This window comes from Chiloscyllium plagiosum, unplaced genomic scaffold (genome assembly GCF_037043375.1).
Source record: "Chiloscyllium plagiosum isolate Xiang-an unplaced genomic scaffold, Cpla_swu_hap1 HiC_scaffold_8, whole genome shotgun sequence".
NCBI classification, from domain to species: Eukaryota; Metazoa; Chordata; class Chondrichthyes; order Orectolobiformes; family Hemiscylliidae; genus Chiloscyllium; species Chiloscyllium plagiosum.
In genome coordinates, this window is record NW_028270146.1 from 88,512,324 (window position 1) to 88,537,382 (window position 25,059).

Sequence of the window (25,059 nt, forward strand, 5' to 3'; positions counted from 1 at the left end):
AAGATGTCAATGTAAGGCCATTAACTTATTTTGTATTTGCAGATGTTACCTGATTTTTACTGGTTTTTATAACCCACTCAAGTTAAGTGGTTTACTATGACTTTTGGGAACATGAAAATCAAAAAAACTAGGGATTGTCTGAAATTTACAAAAAGCCAAGTGACTTCAGGAGAAAATGGTCTTAAATGACTTTAATTACTAATTGAAGAGATTGCTTTGGAAGGTACTGAGTGATGAAGGTTGCTTAGCAACTGCCCCATTACATCTGGCTTCTTTTTCTGATGTATGGGTATACTGTGCATAGATTATAACCAAGCAATGCCATCTCTCTCTAAACGTTAACCCTTGCAGTAGATTAGATTCCCAACAGTGTGGAAACAGGCCCTTCAGCCCAACTAGTCCACACCAACCCTCCAAAGAGTAACCCACCCAGACCCATTCCTCCTAACTCTACAGGCAATTTAGTATGACCAATTCACCTAACCTACACATCTTTGGACTGTGGGAGGAAACCAGAGCGCCCAGAGGAAACTCACACAGACATGGGGGAAGAACGTGCAAACGCCACACAGACAGTCGCCCGAGGGTGGAATCGAACCCAGGTCCCTGGCGCTGAGGCGCAGAAGTGCTAACCACTCAGCCACCGTGCTGCCCCTAATATCTTGATGAAATATTTCTCCAAGGATAGTTCCGGGAATTAATATCTCCGATCTCCTCAAACCAAACTGTTAACTTAATCTTGAGCCCCATAATCCGACTTGCTACCCAGACTGATTTTCCATTGTTTTCCAGCTGACAGCAATGTGATCTTATTGTTAAGGAACAGCCTTTTTATCTTAAGACTCCCACAAAGCAGTGTGTCTCAACTCTGTCTCTATAAAAGTGTGTGGATGTGTTAGGATTAAAAGAGAAATGTAGTTAATTATCAAGCTGCCATGCAGAATTAACCAATTTGCTACATCTTTAAAGCATAGGGTTGTTTCTGATAAAGGAGAGTTATGTTTGAATTTATTGAAGAAAACATCAAGATAAGGAAAAACAAATGGACCATTTTTTGTTGGCAAAGACAGACTTTGTGCAGTAGAGCTTGGTTTCCAGTGCACTCCTGTAGTCAAAGTCATAACAATTCCTACTTGGGGAGGTCATTCAAAAAGAATGAACAGCTGGAGGTGCCGGTGTTGGACTGGGGTGTATAAAGTTAAAAAATCACAACACTAGGTTAACCTAAGAATGTAAACTTGTTTTAAAAAAAGTTTTTTGTGATTTACACATGAAAGAAGTGAAACTAACATGAAACTTAACAAGCAATCAAGGTATTTTTCAATGTGTAATTTCAGTTATAGCACACTAAACTTTTATTATAAGACACAGAATTTATAGCAGTGTACTCCACAATCACCTGATGCAGGAAGTAGCGCTCCAAAAGCTAGCACTTCCAATTAAACCTGTTGGCCTGGTGTGGTGTGGTTTTTAAACTGGAGGTATACAGCAATCTAGCTGAGCTTAAAGTCTATCTACACAGATAAATGCAGCCTCCACTTTGGTTGCAAGTGATATTGGTTTTTGTGAATTGCAGATTCCCACATAACCTGTACAATACACAGCAATGATTCGGAGATTCAGGTGTTGGACTGGGGTATACAAAGTTAAAAATCACAACACCAGGTTATAGTCCAACAGGTTTAGGTGGAAGCACACTAGCTTTCGGAGCGACGCTCCTTCATCAGGTGATTGTCGCTCCGAAAGCTAGTGTGCTTCCAACTAAACCTGTTGGACTATAACCTGGTGTTGAGATTTTTAAACTTAATACACAGCAAGTTTTCTTTTTAAAAAGCATGGCCACACTACCTAACCTACAACGAGCCAGGGAGAACATGTAAACTCCACCCAGACAGAATTTCTACTAGAGGCTGGAATCAAAGCCAGGGCACTGGTGCTGGGAGGTAGTGCAATTTTATTAACCGTTTTATTTCTCTTCCTTGCATTATATGAAAGAGGAATTTGATTTGTTTTGCTTTTTAAGATTAATCTGCCACTTTAACTAAAATTATCTAATACTACTCCAGAAGGATTGGTCTTGTTTTAGAGAAGGTATTATAGGCAATTTCAAACAAACAAGTTAAAAGTATGCCAAATGCTCCTAGTTACAGTTTTCAACAGTACTTTATCACTTGGATACAGCCAGTTTTTAAAATGTATTAATGCACTTTATTTTCGTACATTTAAAGTGTTGAGTAGGTATACTTAAACTGAGATTTTTGTTTGTGTGTACATAGTAATTCTGATTTACAGTAGAAATACCCTATACAATTGGTTTCATAGTATCCAAACAGTCTAGCTGAGGAAAAAAAAAGGAAGCAGTTTAGGGAAAAATGACTAACTATTTGAATGATGTCTAATTTAAAAAAAAGTGAAGGATAGAGAGTGTATAACAGGAGGTGCAGTAACTTTGACATTAAAATAATAGTTCACACACAGGACCAACAACACTTTAATATCATCCCTTCAACCAATGAAGAATCAAAATTAAACATCCACCCTCCAGCAAATGATTGTGGTATTAAATCTTACTTTATCCCAGTATAATCATGATAATAGTCTAAATCAAAAAAACAACATCCATTAGTATTGTGTTACAGACAATTGTGGGAATAATAAACACTTAGTAACAATGGATGGTAGGGGGAAAATAAAGGGAGAAACTCAGCAGGTCTGGATTTAAAAGTCTGTTTCAAAATAAAAAAGAGAAAAAAATGTTAATGTTGAGTCCTGAGTGATTGCTCTGAAAAAAGTCACAGTCTAAAGCCAGTATTTTCCACTGCACCTATAAATAGGAACAATTATCCCATATTCAAAACAAAAAACTGTACAGAATAATACAAAATGACAAAGCTCAGTCAGGTAAAACCAATCTGAACTTTCCCCTTCCTGAAGGGGTATGGATAAACAGACAGGAGAAAGAAAGAACTTCAACATCAAGAGGGAAGAGGAAACAGATTTTCCTTCAAGGTTTAAAATTCAAACTTTAGAATCCTCTTGAATACTAATCAGCTTTCCCCATCTCCATCATAAAGCTTGTTCAACTTAGAAAATCAGAGCAAGTATTTGATGGCTGCAACTCACGACTGCTTGTCCCAACCTTCGCTACAGCATCCTGCATACTCAATTTGGAGTACTGACATGGATAAACTAGCAGCCTCATCACAATGCCTACTCCGACTATTTCTGTCCCGCAACATGACTTTGGAACTCGGACAGCCACTAACTTCTGTCAAATTACTGTGTACGGGGGAGGACACAACAGAAGGAATCTTATGGCTGTTAGCTGGTCACTGAGTCAATGGGATGGACATAAATCACTGATACTACACGGTCAGTGTCCAACTATAGCATATTGTCAGCAGCCTATGTAGTAAACACACCACATGCACTTCAACCAAAATTACTACCTCTGAAAGCAACAGGAAACAGTCCTTAGTGGGATGATGGTGGATCAATGGACTTCTGAAATTCTATGGCAGAGAGTTGGCTACAGTCAGGGTCTTGGTCCTGCTAGTGTGTGGACATGGTTGGTCGGTCATAAATTATACCTAATCAGTTGGACTGCTGTTGAGGCATTTGTATGGGGCATGGTCCATTCTTGGAGCTAGTCTTGTGCAAAGACAGTATGTGCAAGAGGGAGAGGGAGAAAAGGAAAGTCACATAAGATGGGCTCATTGCCCTGAGGTAACTTAGGGAATATCTACAAAAGAAAGCAATTCAAGGATTGGGTTTCATAGATGACAGAAAGAGAACCTTAGGAACAGTGATCTGTGAAATCCAACACTGGCTTATACATGGGGCAAGTGTCAGAGTGATGAGGACATGGAAATTTACAGTTAGTGAGACAGGAGGAAGAGAAAACAAAAAAAAGTGCTGAAAACAAACATCAGGGTGACAGGAACGGCAAAGCAAAAAAAAACCCAAATGAAAAAAAAAGTGATTATATATTTAAAAACCAAATGGTGTCTCAGGTAGAGCTTGCAAGTCACAAGAACATGAAGTTGAAAGCTTGCCAACTTTGATCCAAAACCAAGTGGTTGCAATCACATGCCAAAGCTACTGTTCCCCCACCACCCTTGGAATGAATTTTTTTTCCAAATTGCAGGCCTCTCATTGTGATTTTAATTGTGCCATTCAGGAATGCCATCCATCTGGCATCATTTTAAATTACCAGATTCCTCCATTGTCTAAGAATGAATGTTAAAAATTGTGGCCTCAAGCAATCATTACAAATGCATTGTCCATACTAGTGGCCTCTTAATCAACTAAGATGTAATCAGGCTAACACTTTGAAAACATGTTCCACAGCTTTCACCTTTGAACTGTAATTAAATATGCAAAGACATGTTCTGTGCAAGGTGCCTTTTCAAGGGAAGGGGCTGTAACAACGCCTTACTCCAGAGTGTTCACGCTATGTTCAATTACATATGGTTAAATACATCAGAGTTCTTTACCAAGGCATAGCACTGGCCTCCTTAGTAAGCCTTCATTGCATACAGTTTAGGTATAACAGTGACGTGAGGGCTCAGGTATACCGGTTACTGAAATGCTGTTCTCAGTTCCTGACAGATTCTGTTATGGCATTGACACAAATAGTATGCTGGGAGTTAAAACATTCTGCATTGCCTTTGCATTTGAAGTAAAGATAACAATTCAACATCAGCAAGATCAGCAGCCAAGCCTGAGGAAGCAGCAGGTGAAGATCCACAAAAGGCAGCAGAGGAGAATGAAGAGACCCTAGAATTTGCTTAAATGCAAATTGAAATCTTTAATCTGAGTAGTTTTATAGCTATTTTTCAAAATCACCTCCAAAAAACTGATTCAGAGATTTTTTAAAAAAAGTGAAATGGAATAAGCAACTCTCACTGAGCAAGCAACCAAACTAAGTTGAACATTCTGGATCTTGTTCCAATTTCCCTAGTTGCATCGGATTCTACAGAAAATACACAGGAATGTATCATATCATGGAAGCATCTGAAAAGTCAAAAGTTTTATTTATAAATCAACTGAGGTCTGTTGAATCTTACCCTTCCCCGCTGTAGTATTTTAGACCGTTTAGGATTTTTGTTCATAAATAGTGGCTGTTGCATTCTGGCTTTTCCATTTAGTCCATTAATTTTCATCTCTGGATATACATTGTCCAGGTACCACTGGAAAGATGTGCAGTTCAGTTTCTTTCTCAGTTCCAAACGCTCACTAATGTCACCATAATTTTGTTTCCGCAAATCAGGTCTTAAGGATAAGTATTGTTCCTGAAAATGGAAAATAACTTACGCATTTTAGAAGGAAACAGACAAAAAAGTGTTAACAACTCAAGGTGCTGTTTATTGAGATGTACAACATGGAAACAGACCCTTTGGTCCAACCCACCCATGCTGACCAGATATCCCAACCCAATCTAGTCCCACCTTCCAGTACCTGGTCCATATCCCTCCACACCCTTCCCATTCATATACCCACCCAAATGCCTCTTAAAATGTTGCAATTGTACCAGCCTCCACCACTTCCTCTGGCAGTTCATTCTATACATGCACCACCCATGGCATGAAAACATTGCCCCATAGGTCCTTTTAAATATTTCCCCTCACCCTAAACTTATATCCTTTAGTTCTGGACTCCCAAACCCCAGGAAAAAGACCTGTCTATTTATCCTATCCATGCCCCTCAATTTTGTAAACCTCTATAAAGGTCACCCCTCAGCCTCCGACGCTCCAGGGAAAACAGCCCCATCCTGTTAAGCCTCTCCCTATAGCTCAAATCCTCCAACCTCAGCAACATTCTTGTTAATCTTTTCTGAACCCTTTCAAGTTTCACAACATCTTTCCGATAGGAAGACGACTAGAATTGCTCACAATATTCCAACAGTGGCATAACCAATGTCCTGTACAACCGCAACATGACCTCCCAACTCCTGTATTCAATACTCTGACCAATAAAGGAAAGCATACCAAACACCTTCTTCACTATCCTATCTACCTACGACTCCACTTTCAAGGAGCTATGAACCTGCACTCCAAGGTCTTTGTTCAGCAACACTCCCTAGGACCTTACCATTAAATGTATAAGTCCCGCTAAGATTGGCTTTCCCAAAATGCAGCACCTCACATTTATCTGAATTAAACTTCATCTGCCACCTGGTCAAGATCTGGTTGTAATCGGAGGTAACCCTCTTCGCTGTCCACTACATCTCCAGTTTTGGGGTCATCTGCAAACTTACTAACTGTACCTCTTATGCTCGCATCCAAATCATTTATGTCAATGACAAAAAGTAGAGGACCCAGCACCGATCCTTGTGGCACTCCACTGGTCACAGGCCTCCAGTCTGAAAAATAACCCTCCACCACCACCCTCTATCTTCTACCTTTGAGCCAGTTCTATATCCAAATGGCTAGTTCTCCCTGTATTCAGTGAGATCTAACCCTAATCAGTCTCCCATGGGGAACCCTGTCGAACGCCTTACTGAAGTCCATATAGATCACATCAACTGCTCTGTCCTCAATCCTTTGTTACTTCTTAAAAAAACTCAAATCAAGTTTGAGAGACATGATTTCCCACGCACAAAGCCATGTTGACTATCCCTAAATCAGTCCTTGTTTTTCCAAATACATGTACATCCTATCCCTCAGGATCCCCTCCAACAACTTGCCCACCACTGACATCAGGCTCACTGGTCTATCATTCCCTGACTTGCCCTTACCACCTTTCTTAAACAGTGGCACATTAGCCAACCTCCAGTCTTCCAGCACCTCACCTGTGACTATCAATGGTACAAATATCTCAGCGAGAGGCCCAGCAATCACTTCTCTAGCTCTCCACAGAGTTCTAGGGTACACCTGATCAGGTCCTGGGAATTTATCCACCTTTATGCGTTAAGACATCCAGCACTTCCTCCTCTGTAATTTGGACTTTTTGCAAGGTGTCACCATCTATTTCCCTGCAGTCTATATCTTCTATATGCTTTTCCACAGTAAATACTGATGCAAAATACTCATTTAGCATCTCCCCCATCTCTTGCAGCTCCACAAAGACCACCTTGTTGATCTTTGAAGGACCCTATTTTCTCCCGAGTTACCCTTTTGTCCTTAATGTATTTGTAAAAACCCGATTAGATTAGATTACTTAGTGTGGAAACAGGCCCTTCTGCCCAACAAGTCCACACCGACCCGCCGAAGCGCAATCCACCCATACCCCTACATTTACCCCTTACCTAACACTACGGGCAATTTAGCATGGCCAATTCACCTGACCTGCACATCTTTGGACTGTGGGAGGAAACCGGAGCACCCAGAGGAAACCCACACAGACACGGGGAGAATGTGCAAACTCCACACAGTCAGTCGCCTGAGGCGAGAATTTAACCTGGGTCTCTGGCGCTGTGAGGCAGCAGTGCTGACCACTGTGCCGCCCAAGTTTCTCCTTAATTCTATTTGCCAAAGCTATCTCACGAGCCCCTTTTTGCTCTCCTGATTTCCCTCTTAAGTATACTCCTACTGCCTTTATACTGTACTGTAAGGATTCGCTCGATCTATCCTGACTATATCCTAGATATTCTTGTATCCAGGGAATGTCCTTACAATTCATTTCACAACCCCTCCAACAAAAGCTACATGAAATTCATGTTGTTATTTGTAATTAAAGTTTGCAATAAAGCATTATATTCAAATTTGGTTTCCATTTATGATCTCTGAGACAGAATTTAAAAGGTAAGTCAAGAACTGGTCAAAGCCTCTGGCTTCCTTCAATTCTAAAAGCTCCATGTAACATTTCAACAGCACCCATCATGTTTTAGTACTATTTCAGTAGGTAGGTAGGTCGGACAGATGGACAGACTAATGATCAATTGCTTATATTTTGTGCAATATACCCTTGTAACATACAGGGGAATAAAAAAAAAAAAAAAAAGGACAATACATTGCAAAAACTTTAAGACATCGCATGCACAGGCCAAGGAAATGAACTTGGGGGATTAGTCTCAAAAAAAAAAAACCACAACTGTAAATAATTTTAAGCAGATATCTTGGGTTTTACACTTAAACCAATTCAGTTCATCACTACAAAATGAAGTTAAAACAAAAAAAACTGAGTTAGAAATAAATTCAGGGCTTTTATTGGCAGCTTCCTAATAATAAAGACAAGATTGATCCCAGTTAGTGACATAGCTATTCTCGTCTGTGACAGCAGTACCAGCTGCTTGGACAAGTCATCCAAAACTGGATGGTCATGAAACCAAAAGTTCTAGGTTGTAAAAATCACTATACCAAAAAAAAAATCCCAGCTAGAAATACCTGTTGGGTAAGGATGTCAGATCATGCTTGTTTATATCACAAGCTATAGCTTCAGACTACAGGATGACTGTTATCCACCCAGTCGTGTAAAATGTTAATACCTTAAATCAAAATCAAATTTAAAAAGCGCTGAAAATAAAGTTCAAAAAATGCTATTCCATAAATAGCAAATTTCAAGTCTGCTAGTCATCCTATTGGCATGCAAATATTATTCCATGAACACATGTGCTAATGAAAACTTGAAGATATTAATTTATTAGTGACCTAAACCAACAAATTTTGTTCATCCAGGTTACAGTTGACTAGTTGAGATGGAGAGGTAATCTATTAATCTTTCCTACAATTTAAATACAAGCAAAGAAACCTTGCACATTGAGTACTGCTCAGTCACATGTGGTCATTTTATTAAACATTAGTGTTGCGGGTTAGCAGCAGCTTGGGAGCAGATACTTTCTGTAGAATTTCTCATCCCACAGGATTATAAAATCTTATCCAACCATGCATAGGTAGAACATCAGCTTGTTTCAAACAGAATATTTGTTGATCTTTCTAAAGTGAAAAACACCACTTCAGATTAAAAAAAGGACAATGCATGTTAGATTGAAGGTATTGCTAACCTAAAATTAAAAAAAAACCAATAAGTTATAGCAAGATAGGATTACATAATTTGACCAGTAGCTCAAATAGGAAACCTTATTCTAGCTGAAATTTTGATTTTGCTCTCAGTGTGGTTTCCTATGGTCAGGATTTCAAACAGTTTATTTGGTCTGAAATTATTCTATAAAAAGAATCTTAAGGTGATGACATTTGTCTTTTTTTTTAAAATATATAAGTACCAGAACAAAAATCATAGGAAACTGAAGATTTAGGAAAACCATGCCTACTCTTAAGACAAAACTACTGTTAAAGACACTTGGGAACAGTTCATATATCATACAGTTCACATTTTACATCTGGCTTCTTAGTTACTGAAATAGTAATGGTTATTAGAATGTAAATAAATAAAAAGGTATTTGTGCTCATATCTTTAACACGTTGATACTGAAATAATCCATGTCATTTTTGATGTGTATTATATCAGAAAAGACTGACTAAATGGAATACAAATCTGATCATAATTATGAGCACTAAGATGATTAAGTTTTGGGTCAGTCTAATTTTTAAAAAAATTGTAAAAATGAAAGGGTCATGTCACAGCTTCTAAAGTCCACCCGACAAGCCTGGGTTTTTCCTAGGCGATTAAAAGGGGGCATCGATCATTTAACTGGGAAAAAAAAACACCACAGATCAGGCAGCATCTGAGGAGCAGGAGAAATCATGTTTCAGGCATAAGCCCTTTATCAGAAATGCCTGAGGGCTTATGCCCAAAATGTCAATGTTTCTGCTCAAATGCTGCCTGACCTGCTGTGCTTTTCCAGCACCACACTTTTGATAGTATTTTGTAAGCAGGTACACTAAGTTTCCCATTTACTTGCTAGAGAGGTGGCATCTCAAATGCTGATTTATCCTTATTGCCATAAAAAGCCCACAAAATTCATGTTATGGAGTTTGGGAATACCTTTGAACAAAGAGGCTAGGCCAGTCTATCAAGATCTGGGCAAAGTATGGCAGTTATAGTCAGCAAAATGTTGTGTTCACCACACAAGAATGCAGAAGAGGGCTCATGCTTTGAGTAGGATTACCAAGAGTTCTAGAAGAATCATCTCAAGTTAAAAAATCTTAACTGAGGAGACAGTTGGAAGCCGAGATATAGAAAAGAAATAAACCCCCAGGAGCCAAGAATCATTTTAGACTGGTCTCTGGAGATTTGTAAAGTACATCTGTGATGTGATTTTTGTTGTGCTAAGGAAAACAAGAATGTTGTGTTGTGATTTGGTTTAGAATGCAACCTAGCTATGAAAGATAGTGCTTTGACTTGTTATAGTAGCAATCTTTTAAAAAAATCCAAGTTTATTTTCTTTTTAAAGTATGCAGTTATTGGCCTCTACAGAGGTTATAACAAATTTACATGGCCAGAGAGCATGGAAGAAATTTACAGATTTCGGTTGAAAGATTAATAATCTTGAGACATTTAAAACAGCCTGGGCTGATCACATGACATTTTCAATGCTTCTGAACCCCCTGCATTGTATAGGTATTACAGCTAAAGCCGAAAAGCAGCTTAGCGACAAGCCATCTGCCTCCCACTAACTCTGGGAGAAAACGAAAACCTCAATTCATATTATAACAAACACTAAATGCTCCTACTCACTCTCTTCACAATGGAAATTGATTGCCAGTTTGGCATCATTCCTTTCAAATGAGATGACCCCTCAGGGCCTGATGTGCCTGTGTTTGTCACATGACTAATCAGTTTGCTGAATTGCCAATATCTAAAATTTGGCGAGTTCAAGTCAGTTGCTGTTTTCTTTCTAAAAAGACAGCAGGATTCCAGTTGATGGCAACAGTGTCTTGGACCCTCCTCTTGACTCCAATTAGATTGCTGCTTATACTTTGTAATAAGGAATTACTGGGCCCAGCTCACGCAGGAAACAATTTGACACAGACCTCTGAAACGTTGTGAACTACTACATCAATTAAATCCTGTCCTCAAGATTCAAGAGCTCAAGTGGTCATAGTAGCCATTCCCACACATTTTATAAAAATATTTCACATCAACCTCGGATTTTTTTTCCCTGCGAGTTTATTTCAAAAACTTTGGAATCCAAAACTAGGATTTTATTAACACCTACTTCACTAAAAAAAAAAATCAATCATGCAATAATTCACAGGTGTAGCTGCCTGAGTGACTGGAGGCCAGTGTTCAGTGATGTACCACAAAGATCAGTACTGTGACCCTTATTGTTTGTTAGATACATAAATGATGTAGAAGGAAATGTGGAGGCAAGTGTTTGCAGATGACACCAAGATTGCTCTCACGGTTAATAGCAAAGATGATGGTCGTAGGTTACAGGAAGATATAGATGGGTTGGTCAGATGGACAGTCCAGTGACACATGGTATTTAACCCTGATAAATGCAAGGTAATGCACTTTGAAGAAACAAGATGGAGTATTTAACGAATGCTAGGACACTAAGCTTAGAGGAACAATGGAATATTGGGTAATTATTCTAGATCCCAGAGTCAGCAGAGCAGGTGAATAAACTTGTACTGTGCCACAACTGATGAAAGCAAGAACAAGGTGAATGTTTGAGTTGTACAGAACATTGGTAGTGTCACAATAGTGTCACTATTGTGTGCAATTCTGATCACCTCACTACAGAAAAGGTGATAATAACACTAGTGGTGGTACTGAGGAAGTTCACCAGGATAGGGAAACAAAACCATAAAAAGGAAAGACTAGATAGGCCTGGACTCTTCTTCTGAGCAAAGACAGAAGGATCATGGTTGAGATGTAACAAGATTGAGGGGTATGGACAAGGTCCAGAGGCAGCTGTTTCATTTGGTTGAGGGGTCCATAAGGACAAACTTTTAGGGTAAGATGCAGAAGATTCAGAAGATTAGGAAAAACATTTTCACTCAGCTGGTGGAAATCTATAATGCACTGCCAGCAAAGTTGTGGAAGCTGGAAACCTTACAACCTTAAAATATTTGGTTGATCATTTCAATCTTGTAACATTCAAAGGATGGTTAAGTGCAGGAAGTTGGGATTAGTGCATTTTTAGTGGTTAGTTATGTCTGTGCAGACTTGATGGAATGCTGATGACACCTAGCATTACTTGAAGACCTGCTCAATTTGTGTTAATCTACCTATTCTCATCCTAAAAGCATTAAATATCTTAATTGTAGGGAAGTTTTCCCCAATCTGAACCTCTGTCAATCAACAACTTAAATATTCTCTTTGGTAGCATCCTATCTAGCTTGTCCAGAATGCTAGAAAAAAAAAAATCATGAATCTCATCCTTGCTACCATCTGGACACCAAATATTAAATTAACTGCTTAATGTTGGGTTTAAACTCAACCACCTCAAGCTCCTTATTAATTACTAGTAGAACAGCTCACTAAACTTGAAACCTTCTTTCAAAAAAAAAAAGGGGAAAATATTCAAGCTCTCACCTTTTCACTTAAATCTTCAACCTTCCATGTTGATCAAGTTCCTTACATATTTGAAACATTTTAAATAAAAAATGTTACTGCTAAAAAGATGCTGGCCATAGATGTTTGCCAGGTACAATTTAAATGTTTCTTGTACCCTTCATTAGAAATAACGAGAAATTCCCCTTGTAAATATATACCTTATATTCATCCATCCAGACATGAGAAAGACGCAGAGAATTATATGCCATGGTATCCACTCCTCCTGGTGAGCCATATGGTCGCCATTTGCGGAATATATGCCCAACACGAGAACATGGGACTATTTTCAGCTGCCCACCACACATCCAAATCTGAGCCAAAAGGAATAAAGTTTAGTGTAGAAAAGTATTTAAAATGGTATTTTCAAAAACAAAAACACCAGGTGTTTGGAGGTTAATACTTTTAAAGCCAGTTGCAACCAGATATCACTTAATTTTGTCACAAACACAAAATTTCTACAAGTTAAGTGTTAAATCAATAAGTGTTTACTGATCTGACCAAGCCAAAAACAATCTAAGTCACTTTGAATATTTTGCGCAAGTCAAAGGATAAAAGTCAAGAATGGAAAGTCAATTTGAAATGAGAATTAGTTATTGCATGATAAAAAAACCATTTCTTTAAATTAGCAGGCAGCAAGGAAAGTTACCCTAAAGGAGATTTCCAGGTTTTCTCCTCCCCATATATCCATGCCACTGTCATACTGTCCCAGTTTATTGAAGTAATCCCGATTAATGGCAAACAATCCTCCAGCCATTGTAGGTGATCTGAATGAAGGAATGCAAAGAATACAGTCTAACCACATGCTAAATTGCAATAACCTCCAAACGTTTAGACCTACAGAAAGTAATTTTTTAGTTGGAGGACTACTCGGCAGTGAGCAAAAGTTCATCTTACAGTTTTTTGGCATGTGGTAATCTGTATATTTCTATACAACATTCAGTGTCTTTAGATCAATCCTCCCTTTAAAAAAAAATGAAGCAAATATTACTGGATTAGTACTTGAATGGTTCAGTTGCTCCTTCTGGTCCATTCAGCAGTGAGACAGGCACAGGATCCCACTTGAAGTGCAGACCCCAGTTAAACCCTCCTCTCACGATTGGAGAAGAACTGTAGATTAGTGTGTCAGCATTGATGATATCAATCAGTGGGCAGACTACAGAGTGGTGATCTTCCTTAATTAGAGTCAGGAGAGGCTGCAGCCACATCTCGTTTACTTCACAATGACTATCGAGGAACACCAGTACATCACCTGAAGAAAAAAAAAGAATAAAAATCATGTTTTAAAATCCAAGCTAAAAATCAAAAAAAAAAGGAAAATTTGAACAAAGACAAATTCAGAACAATAGTTCAAGCTAAACCAGAAATGAATATAGAGTAGTTTGACCTATGGCAAATAGGCAAACCCTCCACTTCACCTGACGAAGGAGAAGGCTCCAAAAGCTTGTGGTTTCAAATAAACCTGTTGGACTATAACCTGACATTGTAGGACTCCTAACAATGGTAAATAGAATTGTGGTGCAGAAGGTTATTTCCACAGTTAGCAATAAACCTAGAGGCAAGTTGTTGGTATGCTAATGAATAAACAAAAAAAAGGGACTAAAACTCTACTTCTAAATTGCATACTGAGCAAGGAGTGAAAAAGTAGTGATCAGGTTCTCTGGGAACCTGCTCTTTCATCAGCACAGAGGTCCAACTACAAAACTGAAGAATACACCCCTGGAAAAAAAAAAGAATTTTTTGAAAAGGAACATTTAATTTGTTACTTGACATTTTTAAAATTAGCACTTTCCCTCCAAATGAATCCATGTAAAAGCTGATGCAAGTGCTAAGGGAATCAACTCAGGATTCCCAGGTGAATCTTCAATGTGAACTGCTAGAAGTCCATTCAGGTATACGACAACTTCCAGAGGATTTGAATACAAAATGAACTTCCTAGGAAGATTGCAATGTTGTTGTATCCCTTAGTTGCAGTAAACTCAGTGCTTGCCAATAAATTACATCTGCCTTCAGGTACTGATGTGCAGAAGGAATAGATGCAGCTAATTGCAAGCAGATGTTTCTTAGCAACTCAGAATAGCTATTTTAGGTAAAACAAAAAAAAATCTGCATCTGTGTGGCTGACAATCTTATTTAAATAGTTGGCAGCTAATGATGAAAGGCAGAGGGTAGATATCAACTGTTGAATGAGTTAACAAACAAGCAGAATGATCTTTTCTTCCTTATATAGTCTGATTCAAAAGTCTTCAAGGAAAAAAAAATGTCTAAATAAGCTTTGTTCAACCATCTGTATTAAACCAGTGTGGTTTAAGATCAAAATTCAAGATTATACACTTGTAGAAAAACTGATTTTGACTAGTTGTTGTACCACATGAAACAAAAACATGGCCAAAATAAGTTGAAACAAAAGACTGAACAAATGCAGGAAAAAAAACCACAAACATCCACTTCAAATAAAAATATTCAAAAGTTCTGCAAAGCTTCACATCTGCCTGAAGTTTGACCAGAATAAAGAATGCAACACGGGCAAACTTAAATGCATTAACAAAGAAAAATGTTTCACACAGCACCATACCTGCTGCATGAGATGATCCAACCATTCTGCCACGTATTAGTCCTTCTCGCATTACATTCCTTATTAGTTTCACTTTTTTAAGTTGGTTGTTGTCAATGTACTTCTCAAGTTCATCTTTTAATTCAACTGGATATAGAAAACAAAGCATAATAAATTTGGGTGGGGAGGGATAAATGAAGACAAAGCAAACTTAAAAAGTCCTACTTTTACCAGCCAAGAGGTTTTAAAGCAAAAAAAAAATCAAAACAAATTCAAGAGCAGATTTTACAAGATCAGAATAGTATATGAAGAAATCAATGCGACAATAGACATTTTAGATATTTATTATTTACTTTTTAAAAAAAAATAAAAAGAGAATAAGGAAAAAAGCTGGAGGCCAGAAAAGAAAAAAAAATTACATACTGAAATCACTCCTGTCATCCACCAGGATAATTTCATGTAATAAGTATGCAGGCGTGCGATCCAGGATGCTGTGAACTGTCCGAAGCAGTGCTGATATTGCTTCATTATAAAAGCATATAATAACACTAGCAGATGGCAAATCGGCAGGGTAGCTTTTCTCTTTACATCTATAATAGAAGACAGCTTACAATAAAACTAACATTTTCCCAGAATTCACTGCAATGTTTAGTTGAATAAAACTGGTAGCTACTTTCATAAAACACATTCTTCGAGTGTAAATATAATTCCTCAGAATGTATTAGCAGTTCCTGGACATTTCTGTATCCATGAAAGCAGCAAAATAAACTGTACTGATTTAAACTTTGCTGAAGAAAATATCAAATCTGTAAAGATTAAATGGAGAGAAAAACAAGCAGCTTTATTAAAAAGTGCAATGACAAAAAAAAAAAATTCCACTTCCCACTAATCACTTGTCTTGAAGATTTCTGGAATTTCAGATAATGGAAACAAGTTCAACTTTGAGGTGACCTAAGCTTTAACCCCACTAGAATGAGGAAGTTAGCCACCAAGGACAAAGAACATGACTTTGCCCTCCACCTCGACCCCCAATATCCAGGTCATTGTATTTAAAAATCAATTTTTCAAAACAAGTCAATATTTTGAAAAAAAATGCTCTTGCACCATGTATAACTCAATGCAGATTCTTTCATATTTTTGAAAAGGCAGGACTTGCTTTGGATCTCTGGTATCAGGAATATCCCGATGATAACCTAAACGATTACTGATAAGCACGTTAAAAGCATGTTTCTGGTATCCCATATCCCGAATCTCCTGATCAGCTTCATTGAAAATCCTTCCTGAAAAGTAAGGAGATTTCACTTTAGTAAAATCCTAGAGCAAAAGTTATTTCATTTCTGAAATGTTTAAATACTTGACTAAGAGTCATACAACAAAAAAAAGCCTTAAAAATTCTGTTTTGAAAAAATGTTTCAAATTCTTTCAAAAGTAGCCATTTTGACAAAGCTCAGTTCACTAATGTTACACTTTATGAAAACCAACAATACTCAACCTTAAGACATTACAATCTTGTCTCAGTACATTCTACTGCTGCGTAAGACCAGTGTGTTCCTGGTCAAAGTAAAGGAAAATTGTTACTATACTCCCAAGCTGATACCAAATGGATTGGCACATTCCAGAAGTATCAGTCAGAGACTACGCAACACTTTAAATTATTGAATGTTGTTTGTTTCATGTCTCAAGATGTCTCTCCTCCACTTCACACTGGTTTCTATTCTCCACAGAAAATAATTCAAGATACAAATGTTTTTTTTAAAAACATCTATTTTGCATAAAAAGTGCCCAAACATGTAAAACAAAAAGACACCAAGCTATACCAGCTTGCCATCAATATACCTGCAATTACTACATTTGAAGAATTCAGTTCGAGAAAACGATTACTCACCCAACTCAGGAGACAGCTCAATTTCTTTCAATTCTTTATTAATGGGTTTTATAAACGGAGTACCATGTTGCTGAAATTCAGGAAGCCATTTATGACTTTGTATTACTGGAGGCTGAAATTTCTGTGCTACTCCTGGATTCCCCTGGAAGGGCACATTACTGAAAGTATATTTTTCCCAATTTAGATTGAAATAGATGAACAGGAGAAATGTCCAAAGCAACGAAGAAAAAAGGCATCCATAACAGAAATAGTGGAACCTGATACTACCCATGATAGTCCTAGCATTGTCAGAGGCCCATTCTTCTTACCCTGAAAGTGATAAAACAAAAATCGCTCATTCAGAATAAAATCAGTAAATGTCACATCCACTGAAATATGCATAAGCAACTAGAAGCTACAGGCAAAAAAAAAAAATCCTCCATTAAAAAGATTAACTCAAAGGAGTTTTTGCTGATCAAGCAAAGAGATTAGGGATGCTAGAATTATCACTAGAGGAGGCGCGTTTAAAAATTTTGATAATTTGTACGAGTAAGACAAGAAACAATTATTGACCCTATTGCCGTGAGAAACTAAGTTTCTGAGAATCTTTAAGGCACGTTCTGCTTTTAAAAAAAGGGAAGTAGGACAACTTTTTGAATAGCTCTTTCAGAAACAACCAAGACAAACATGAAGACATGTTGTATGCTTCCAAGTTTTCTTATATCAGAAAATTTCCCTGAAATTCCAGAAAAGTTAATCTTACAGGTTGCACATTAGATAAGTGTAAACATTTGAATTCAGCGCAGAGTTTTAAAGCAAGCTTTTCACTACATTCACCCCATTTATTAACATGAAGATGCAAATTTATTGTAAATAGGAAACATCTATGCTTCAAAAAACATTTAAAAATAAAATGGAGACAAATCTCTAAATTCAAAGGAAAGGGGATTCTCCCAACATGTTGAACAAAAATCAAACCCTTCAATTAATAACAATGAAGCAGATTTTTACTTATTTATCTGAACACTGATAGGACATTTTCACTCTTGGCACAAACTCACTGCCCTCACTGCAGTTACTAAGAATTTTCCACTGGTTGGCTGCTCTATTATTAATTCCATAAGATCAAAAGATGCAGGAGCAGAATTAGGCCATTTCACCTAGTGAGTCTGTTCCACCATTTGATTATGGCCAATATTTCTCAACCCCATTTTCCTGCTTTCTCTTGGTAAGCAACAATGTCTTCATTAAGAGTCTGTCAATCACTGTCTAAAGTACACTCAATGACCTGGCCTCCAGCTTTTGCAGCAATGAGTTCCACAAATACACCACCTTCTGATAAAATTCAGAATCACTTCCATTCTAAAGGGTCATTCCTTCATTCTGAGACTGTGCCTCTAAGGTCTTAGCCTCTCCTACCAGTGGATACATATTCTTCACATTCACTATCCAGGCTTCTCTGTATTTTGAGAGTTTTAACAAGATCCACCCCCTCCTCCTAAACCCCACTGAATATAGACTCAGGTTCCTCAACTGCCACTCTCATCCCAGAATCACTCTTGTGAACCTCCTCTGGCTATCCTCCAAAACTAGCCTAGTTTTCCTTCAATAAAGGAACCCAAAAAATACTTAGTGTTCCAAATCCAATCTGGCCAGAGTCTACTACAACCTCAGCACCACATCCCTGCTCTTGTATTCTAATCCTCAGAATAAATACTGCCATTGAATTTGCCTTCCAAATGGAACCTGAATGTTAACCTTAAGCATATCCTTAACTAAGGCTCCCAAATACCTTTCTGCTTCAGATTTCTAAAGCCTTTCCTCTCTAAAAAAGTCTACAATTATTCTGCCAGTAAAAGTGCATTATCTTAATGCTCTACATTGGGTTCCATCCACCACTTTGTCCATTCTCCTAACCTGTTCAAGTCCTTCTACAGCCTCCCTACTGCATCAACACTACTGCTCCCTCCAACTATATTTGTCTCATCTGTTCTGATGAATGCTATAAGACAGATAAAATATATGCTTCTCTGATTATTTTTAAGAACCCTATGCACTTGTAGATTTTGATAATTCAAAGTAAAGTAGAAAAGAGAAAATCTTGGAAGGGTCACAATGGAAAATAATCTCATCTGGGCATCAACACATTCATATTCAACTTAAAAGTTGAATCAGCTTCTGTCAAACAGACCTGACATTAATATTTGTTAATATTCACTTTAGGACACCATCTTCAAAAATAAGTATTCCAAATCCTTTTTAAGCCAGCAAGATAACATTAGCAATGATGCTTAATTAAACCCTTGAGCCTTGCATGGGGCTAGCTAATTACATCAAATGATTACAACACTTTTATCCACCCTATTCCCTCAACAGACTAAAACATAGTGAAGAGCAGCGAGAAGGAACCGGAAAACCTGCAGGCTGAAAGACCACTCGATAGTGCCTTGAAAGAATGCTCAAAATCTTCTAAGAACAAACACTGAGGAGGTAGGAGTCACCAGCAACTACAGGGAGCATGCATGACTGGGGAGCCGTGCCCACACGCAGAGCGCGAGCGTGGCCACGAGGGACTCTTAACTAACCCACCTGTACCCACTGATTCCAGGGATGCTCCCCGCTCCGCCTTTTATACCGACCACGGAACAATTAGTGCGCAAGCGCTGGGTTCCAACTGAATCAGCTCGCGCCGAACCCCCATTCCACCAGATTTCAGCGGAATCGCCAGCGTCGTCCTCGCGCCACTCACCCACTCTTCTCTCAATAATGAGGGGCCGCAGACGCGAACCCCGCACCCGCCTCGCCGGTCAACCCTTTGGCTGGCTAGCGTTTTTCTTTGCCCGCCTCTGCTTCACCGTGGGGACGGGACAGCCGTCAATAAGCCGGTGTATGCTGGGTGAGCCGGGAGGGCCAAGGCGTGAGGTCGATTGACAGTCGCTGGGGGCGGGGCACGATGTTGATCATTTCCAAACGCTCGGGGCGGGGCGAACGATCAGTGATTGTCAGCGGCTCTGGGCGGGGTCAGAGGTACGTGATTGTGAGGCGCTTGGGGCGGGGCGACTGATTGGTGATTGTCAGTCGTTCGGAGAGCTGCGTTCGATCGGTGATTGACAGGCGCTTGGGGAGGGGCGTTCGGTTATTGTAAGCCGGAATGTGCAGATCGAAAAGACTTCGACAGAGGCATAAAGGTTACATTGCAAAGGGTGCGCTAGGCAGTTAGCAAGACCAATATTATTTGAGGCTAGAGAATCCATTCATCAGTCTAATAAAGACTGGGAAGAAGCTGTTCCTGATCCTGCTGGAGTTCAGGCTTGTGCATCTTCTGCCTGACTGAAGAGGTTGTGGGAGGTCATTACTGAGGTGCAATGTTTCTTTGGTGATGTTGGTAGCCTTTCCACAGAAGCGAGCCATGTTGATGGAGTCCATGGAGGAAGGTGGGCTTCTGTGATGGTCTGGGCTGTGCACGTCATCTTCTGTAGTTTCTTACGGTCCTGGGCAGAACAGTTGCCATACCTGGCCGTTATGCATCCAGACAGCATATTTTCTATTGTGCATCTGTACAAGTTGGCGAGGGTCCTTGTGGACATGCCAAATGTTCTGAGCTGCCTGAGGAATAAGAGGTGTTGTGCCTTATAGAGTCATAGAGATGTACAGCATGGAAACAGACCCTTCGGTCCAACCTGTCCATGCGGAGCAGATATCCCAACCCAATCTAGTCCCACCTGCTAGCACCCGGCCAATATCCCTCCAAACCATTCCTATTCATATACCCATCCAAATGCCTCTTAAATGTTGCAATTGTACCAGCCTCCACCACATCCTTTGAGGAGAAAGTGAGGACTGCAGATGCTGGAGATCAGAGCTGAAAATGTGTTGCTGGAAAAGCGCAGCAGGTCAAGCAGCATCCAAGGAGCAGGAGAATCGACATTTTGGGCATGAGCCCTTCTTCAGGAAGGGCTTCTCCACCACCTCCTTTGGCAGCTCATTCCATAAACGTACCACCCTCTGCGTGAAAAAGTTGCCCCTTAGGTCTCTTTTATATCTTTCCCCTCTCACCGTAAACTTATGCCCTCTAGTTCTGGACTCCCCGACCTCAGGGAAAGACTTTGTCTATTTATCCTATCCATGCCCCTCATAATTTTGTAAACCTCTATAAGGTCACCCCTCAGCCTGAAGTCCAGAACAGGTGGTTGGTTATCATCACTCTGAGGAACTTGACACTCTCGATCCTCTCAACCTCAGTTCTGTTGATGTAGCTAGGGGAGTGTTTTCCACCTTTCTTTCTGAAGTCAATGATCAGTTCTTTAGTTTTGCCAACATTGAGAGAGAGAGGTTGTTCTCATTGCACCAAGTCACCAAACCCTCTATCTAACTTCTGTGTTTTTGATTCATCATTTTTAGATATTTGTCCTGCTATGGTGGTGTTGTCAGCAAACTTGTAGATGGCATTCATTTAGAATTTGGCAACACAGTTGTGGGTGTACATGAAGCACAGTAGGGGATCTGAGGACATATCCTTGGAGGTCTCCAGTGTTGAATGTTATTGTGAAGGAGGTGCAGTTACTTATCTTTACTGATTACTGTCTGTGGGTCAGAAAGCTGAGGATCCAGTTGCAGTGGGCAGAGCTAAGACCAAGGACACAGAGTTTTGAGATCAGGTTGGAGGGGATGATGGTGTTGAAGGTGGAGCTGTTGTCAATGAGCAGGGGTCTGACGAAGATCTAACTTGCTCAGTATAACTATATCACTTAATTTTATCAGAACTCCCTAAATTCTCCCAATTATCAAAGTGGAGAGTTCCAGGCATTGAGGAATTGCCCTGCAGAATCTTCCAAATTCCTATTTTTAATTCCTTTAGTCTGCTATGATATGTGAGGCCATCATAACCAACTGGAATACTGCCTGCGTACACTGGCTCGTAGGATGCTCCCAGCTCCTCCTTTTATAATGACAGCAAAAGAGCGACTGCACAAGCATGATGCTCCAATTGAATCGATTGAATCAACTGGCTTAAGCATCACAAGTTATGATATCATAAGAACTTAGTCAGAGAACAGCTGAGGATATGGTCTCATTGTCTGTAGCATTTTGACCAGGTTTTCTGAAGATTGCTACTCTGGCCCAAGTTCCACATTTCGAGTACAAGATTCGGTAAAAGTTCCTTCAGTCACATGAAACCATACTTCTATTCTACAGTTCTCTTGTAATACAGAGCTATCAGGTGAAAGTGGTCAGCTGCTGTGGTCTGGAAATTAAAGTCCTAAATCTCAGACAAACACAATATTTAATGAAGGAAAGTGACAGTTTTAGGTGCTGGGGTTTGGGGAGGTACAGTACCAGGTGAGTAGGGTAAAAGTGAGGACTGCAGATGCAGGAAACCAGAGTTTAGATCAGTGTGGTGCTGGAAAGCACAGCAGGTCAGGCAACATCCGAGGAGATAACTCTCCACCCTGGAGGCTTCCTGCCTGTATTCCTGATGAAGGGCTTTTGCCCGAAACGTTGATTTTCCTGCTCCTCAGATGCTGCCTAACCTGCTGTGCTTTTCCAGGTGAGTAGCGTGCCAACTGGATAATTTACTAGGGTACCAGATGAATAGTTCCCCTCTGGATAGGTAGCAGGATGCCAGGTGGGTAGATGTCGAGTGGATAGGGTCATTGGTTCCATGGAATAGGGTGGCAAGATAAGTAGGGGAAGAGTTATTAGGGCAAAAGTGATTAGGGTAGGTTGGAGTGAATGGGTGAAATCAGGTCCATTGGGACAAGGAAAGGTTGGGCTGGATCCAGGAGTGGGATCTAGAGGTAGAGCGTTTGTGAGACAGGGAAAGGGGAGCATTGTATGGAAAGTAGTTACCAGGTCCAGAGAAGGAGGAGGAAGTAAGGGTTAAAGATGCTGAGTCTGGAGATGTGACAGGGGTGCGGGATAGGGTCCACTGGAGATGAAGGATGGTTGGGTAGGCTTCAGAAGAGGAGAAGGAACATCGAACAGGGGTGGCTCCTGTGTGGGCAAAGTGGCCTGGGTTGTTAGCGAGGGAAGGGAGGCCAGGTTTGGAGCGATGTATTGGGTCCAAAGCAGGATAAGTGGACACTGGATCCTGGAGGGAGAGGGAGGTTGCCATATCAGGGTAGAGGTGTGTAAGTGGTCTGAAGTGTAATGCTTGGGGGAAGTGCGGTGGGGAAGGATTTGTGAGACGAGCAAGGGTTCATTTGAGTAGTTACTAAGGATTTAGACTGTCAATTTAGTAGTCTAACTTTTCCTGAGTAATTATTTACTTAAATAATATGTATGAAAGTCTTGACCTTAATATTTTTCAAATGGCAGAGCTAATGGTCAAACTAGTCACAATTAAAGTCCAGAAACAGCCAGTCATGGAACAACAGGTCACTTTGTTAAGGAACAACCAGTCCTGGAGCAACCAATAAAAGCAACAACAGCTGGAAGATTTCATCAGGTTCCATTCACTCATGGCAGAACCCAAAGAGAACTCTAAATCCATTAGGTATGTGGGCATACAAAATTTATTTTATGCTGTTAACAAGGGACTGTGTCCAACAAGCTAGAATTGAATCAACAAATACAACAGGAACAGAAGAGGGACTCATCATGTCAAGATGATGTTGAAAGTTGGTCAAGCAAAAGGCTCAGTGGGTTTGCCATGAAAAATAATACTTGAGCACTGATAGTAGTTTACAGTCATGCATGACCTGCAGTATATGATGGAAGACTGATTATTCCAGCATTATTTTGTGGGAAGCTAGGGAAATGATTTTTGGGCCTCTTGCTGAGATGTTTGTATCATCGAGTCACAGGTGAGGTGCCGGAAGACTGGAGGTTGGCAAACGTGGTGTCACTGTTTAAGAAGGGTGATAAGGACAAGCCAGGGAACTATAGACCAGTGAGTCTGACGTCGGTGGTGGGCATGTTGTTGGAGCGAATCCTGAGGGACAGGTTGTACATTTATTTGGAAAGGCAAAGACTGATTAGGGATAGTCAACATGGCTTTGTGTGTGGAACAGCATGTCTCACAAACTTGATTGAGGTTTTTTGAAGAAGTAACAAAGAGGACTGATGAGGGCAGAGTGGGAGATGTGATCTATATGGACTTCAGTAAGGCATTCGACAAGGTTCCCCATGGGAGACTGATTAGCAAGGTTAGATCTCATGGAATCCAGGGAGAACTAGCCATTTGGATACAGAACTGGCTCAAAGGTAGAAGACAGATGGTGGTCTTCCTATCGGAAAGATGTTGTGAAACTTGGAAGGGTTCAGAAAAGACTTACAAGGATATTGCCAGGGTTGGAGGATTTGAGCTATAGGGAGAGGCTAAACAGGCTGGGGCTGTTTTCCCTGGAGCGTCGGAGGCTGAGGGGTGACCTTATAGAGGTTTACAAAATTATGAGGGGCATGGATAGGAGAAATAGACACAGTCTTTTTCCTGGGGTCAGGGAGTCCAGAACTCGAGGGCATAGGTTTAAGGTGAGAGGGGAAAGATATAAAAGAGACCCAAGGGGCAACTTTTTCACACAGAGGGTGGTATGGGTATGGAATGAGCTGCCAGAGGAAGTGGTGGAGACTGGTACAATTGCAACATTTAAAAGGCATTTGGATGGGTATATGAATAGGAAGGGTTTGGAGGGATATGGGCCGGGTGCTGGCAGGTGGGACTAGATTGGGTTGGGATATCTGGTCGGCATGGACGGGTTGGACCGAAGGGTTTGTTTCCATGTTGTACATCTCTATGACTCTATTTCTTGGAGAGAATACATAGGGTTTGCTTGGTGATTGCCAGTTTTAGAATCAGGCCTCAGTCAGTGATGGCCTAGGCTCTTCAAAAAAATTGAAAACTTCATATCCCATTGTGAAACCTGCAGCTATACTGGATTGGCAGAAATATTTTCCATCGATATCAAAATAGTGTTCAGACTGCAAGGATCGACAAGGTTTGCAAATAAATATTTAGCAACCACATAGCCAATAAGCAGTGTTCCCCACTTGAGCTCATTGATTCATCTTTAACAGAAGAAACATAGACTGAAATACAGCTTGGTAAACAAATATGTATGGCAGATTTAGGTCTGATATCAGACGTTGCATTGGCTCAGAATACATAAGTTCCAAGAGAGAATTTCATTTTTTTTTCCTTATTGAATAGTGACAGAAGTCAAGCCATGCAAGAAGCAATCCTTAAATTTCAAGTAGCAGGCCTAAGGAATTGCATATGGCGGTTCCATCAATATTGCAA

The 25,059-nt window shown here is 39.9% G+C and overlaps 1 protein-coding gene across 3 annotated transcripts in view; it reads right to left on the minus strand.

Annotated features, from left to right (window-relative positions):
* Positions 1-19,794, minus strand: part of LOC122553801 (polypeptide N-acetylgalactosaminyltransferase 11-like) — a 35,361-nt gene extending 15,567 nt beyond the window's left edge. For 2 of the 3 annotated variants that reach the window (XM_043698144.2, XM_087990084.1), the window contains exons 1-9: positions 19,570-19,794; positions 16,842-17,150; positions 16,113-16,236; positions 15,380-15,546; positions 14,978-15,103; positions 13,405-13,654; positions 13,052-13,169; positions 12,564-12,716; positions 5,070-5,294 (exon numbers count right to left, since the gene is read on the minus strand). In XM_043698144.2, coding sequence (XP_043554079.2) covers positions 5,070-5,294; positions 12,564-12,716; positions 13,052-13,169; positions 13,405-13,654; positions 14,978-15,103; positions 15,380-15,546; positions 16,113-16,236; positions 16,842-17,112 — 1,434 coding nt within the window. In that variant the 5' untranslated portion in view covers positions 17,113-17,150; positions 19,570-19,794. The other variant, XM_087990085.1, reaches the window with a different exon arrangement.
* Positions 19,795-25,059: the final 5,265 nt, after the last annotated feature.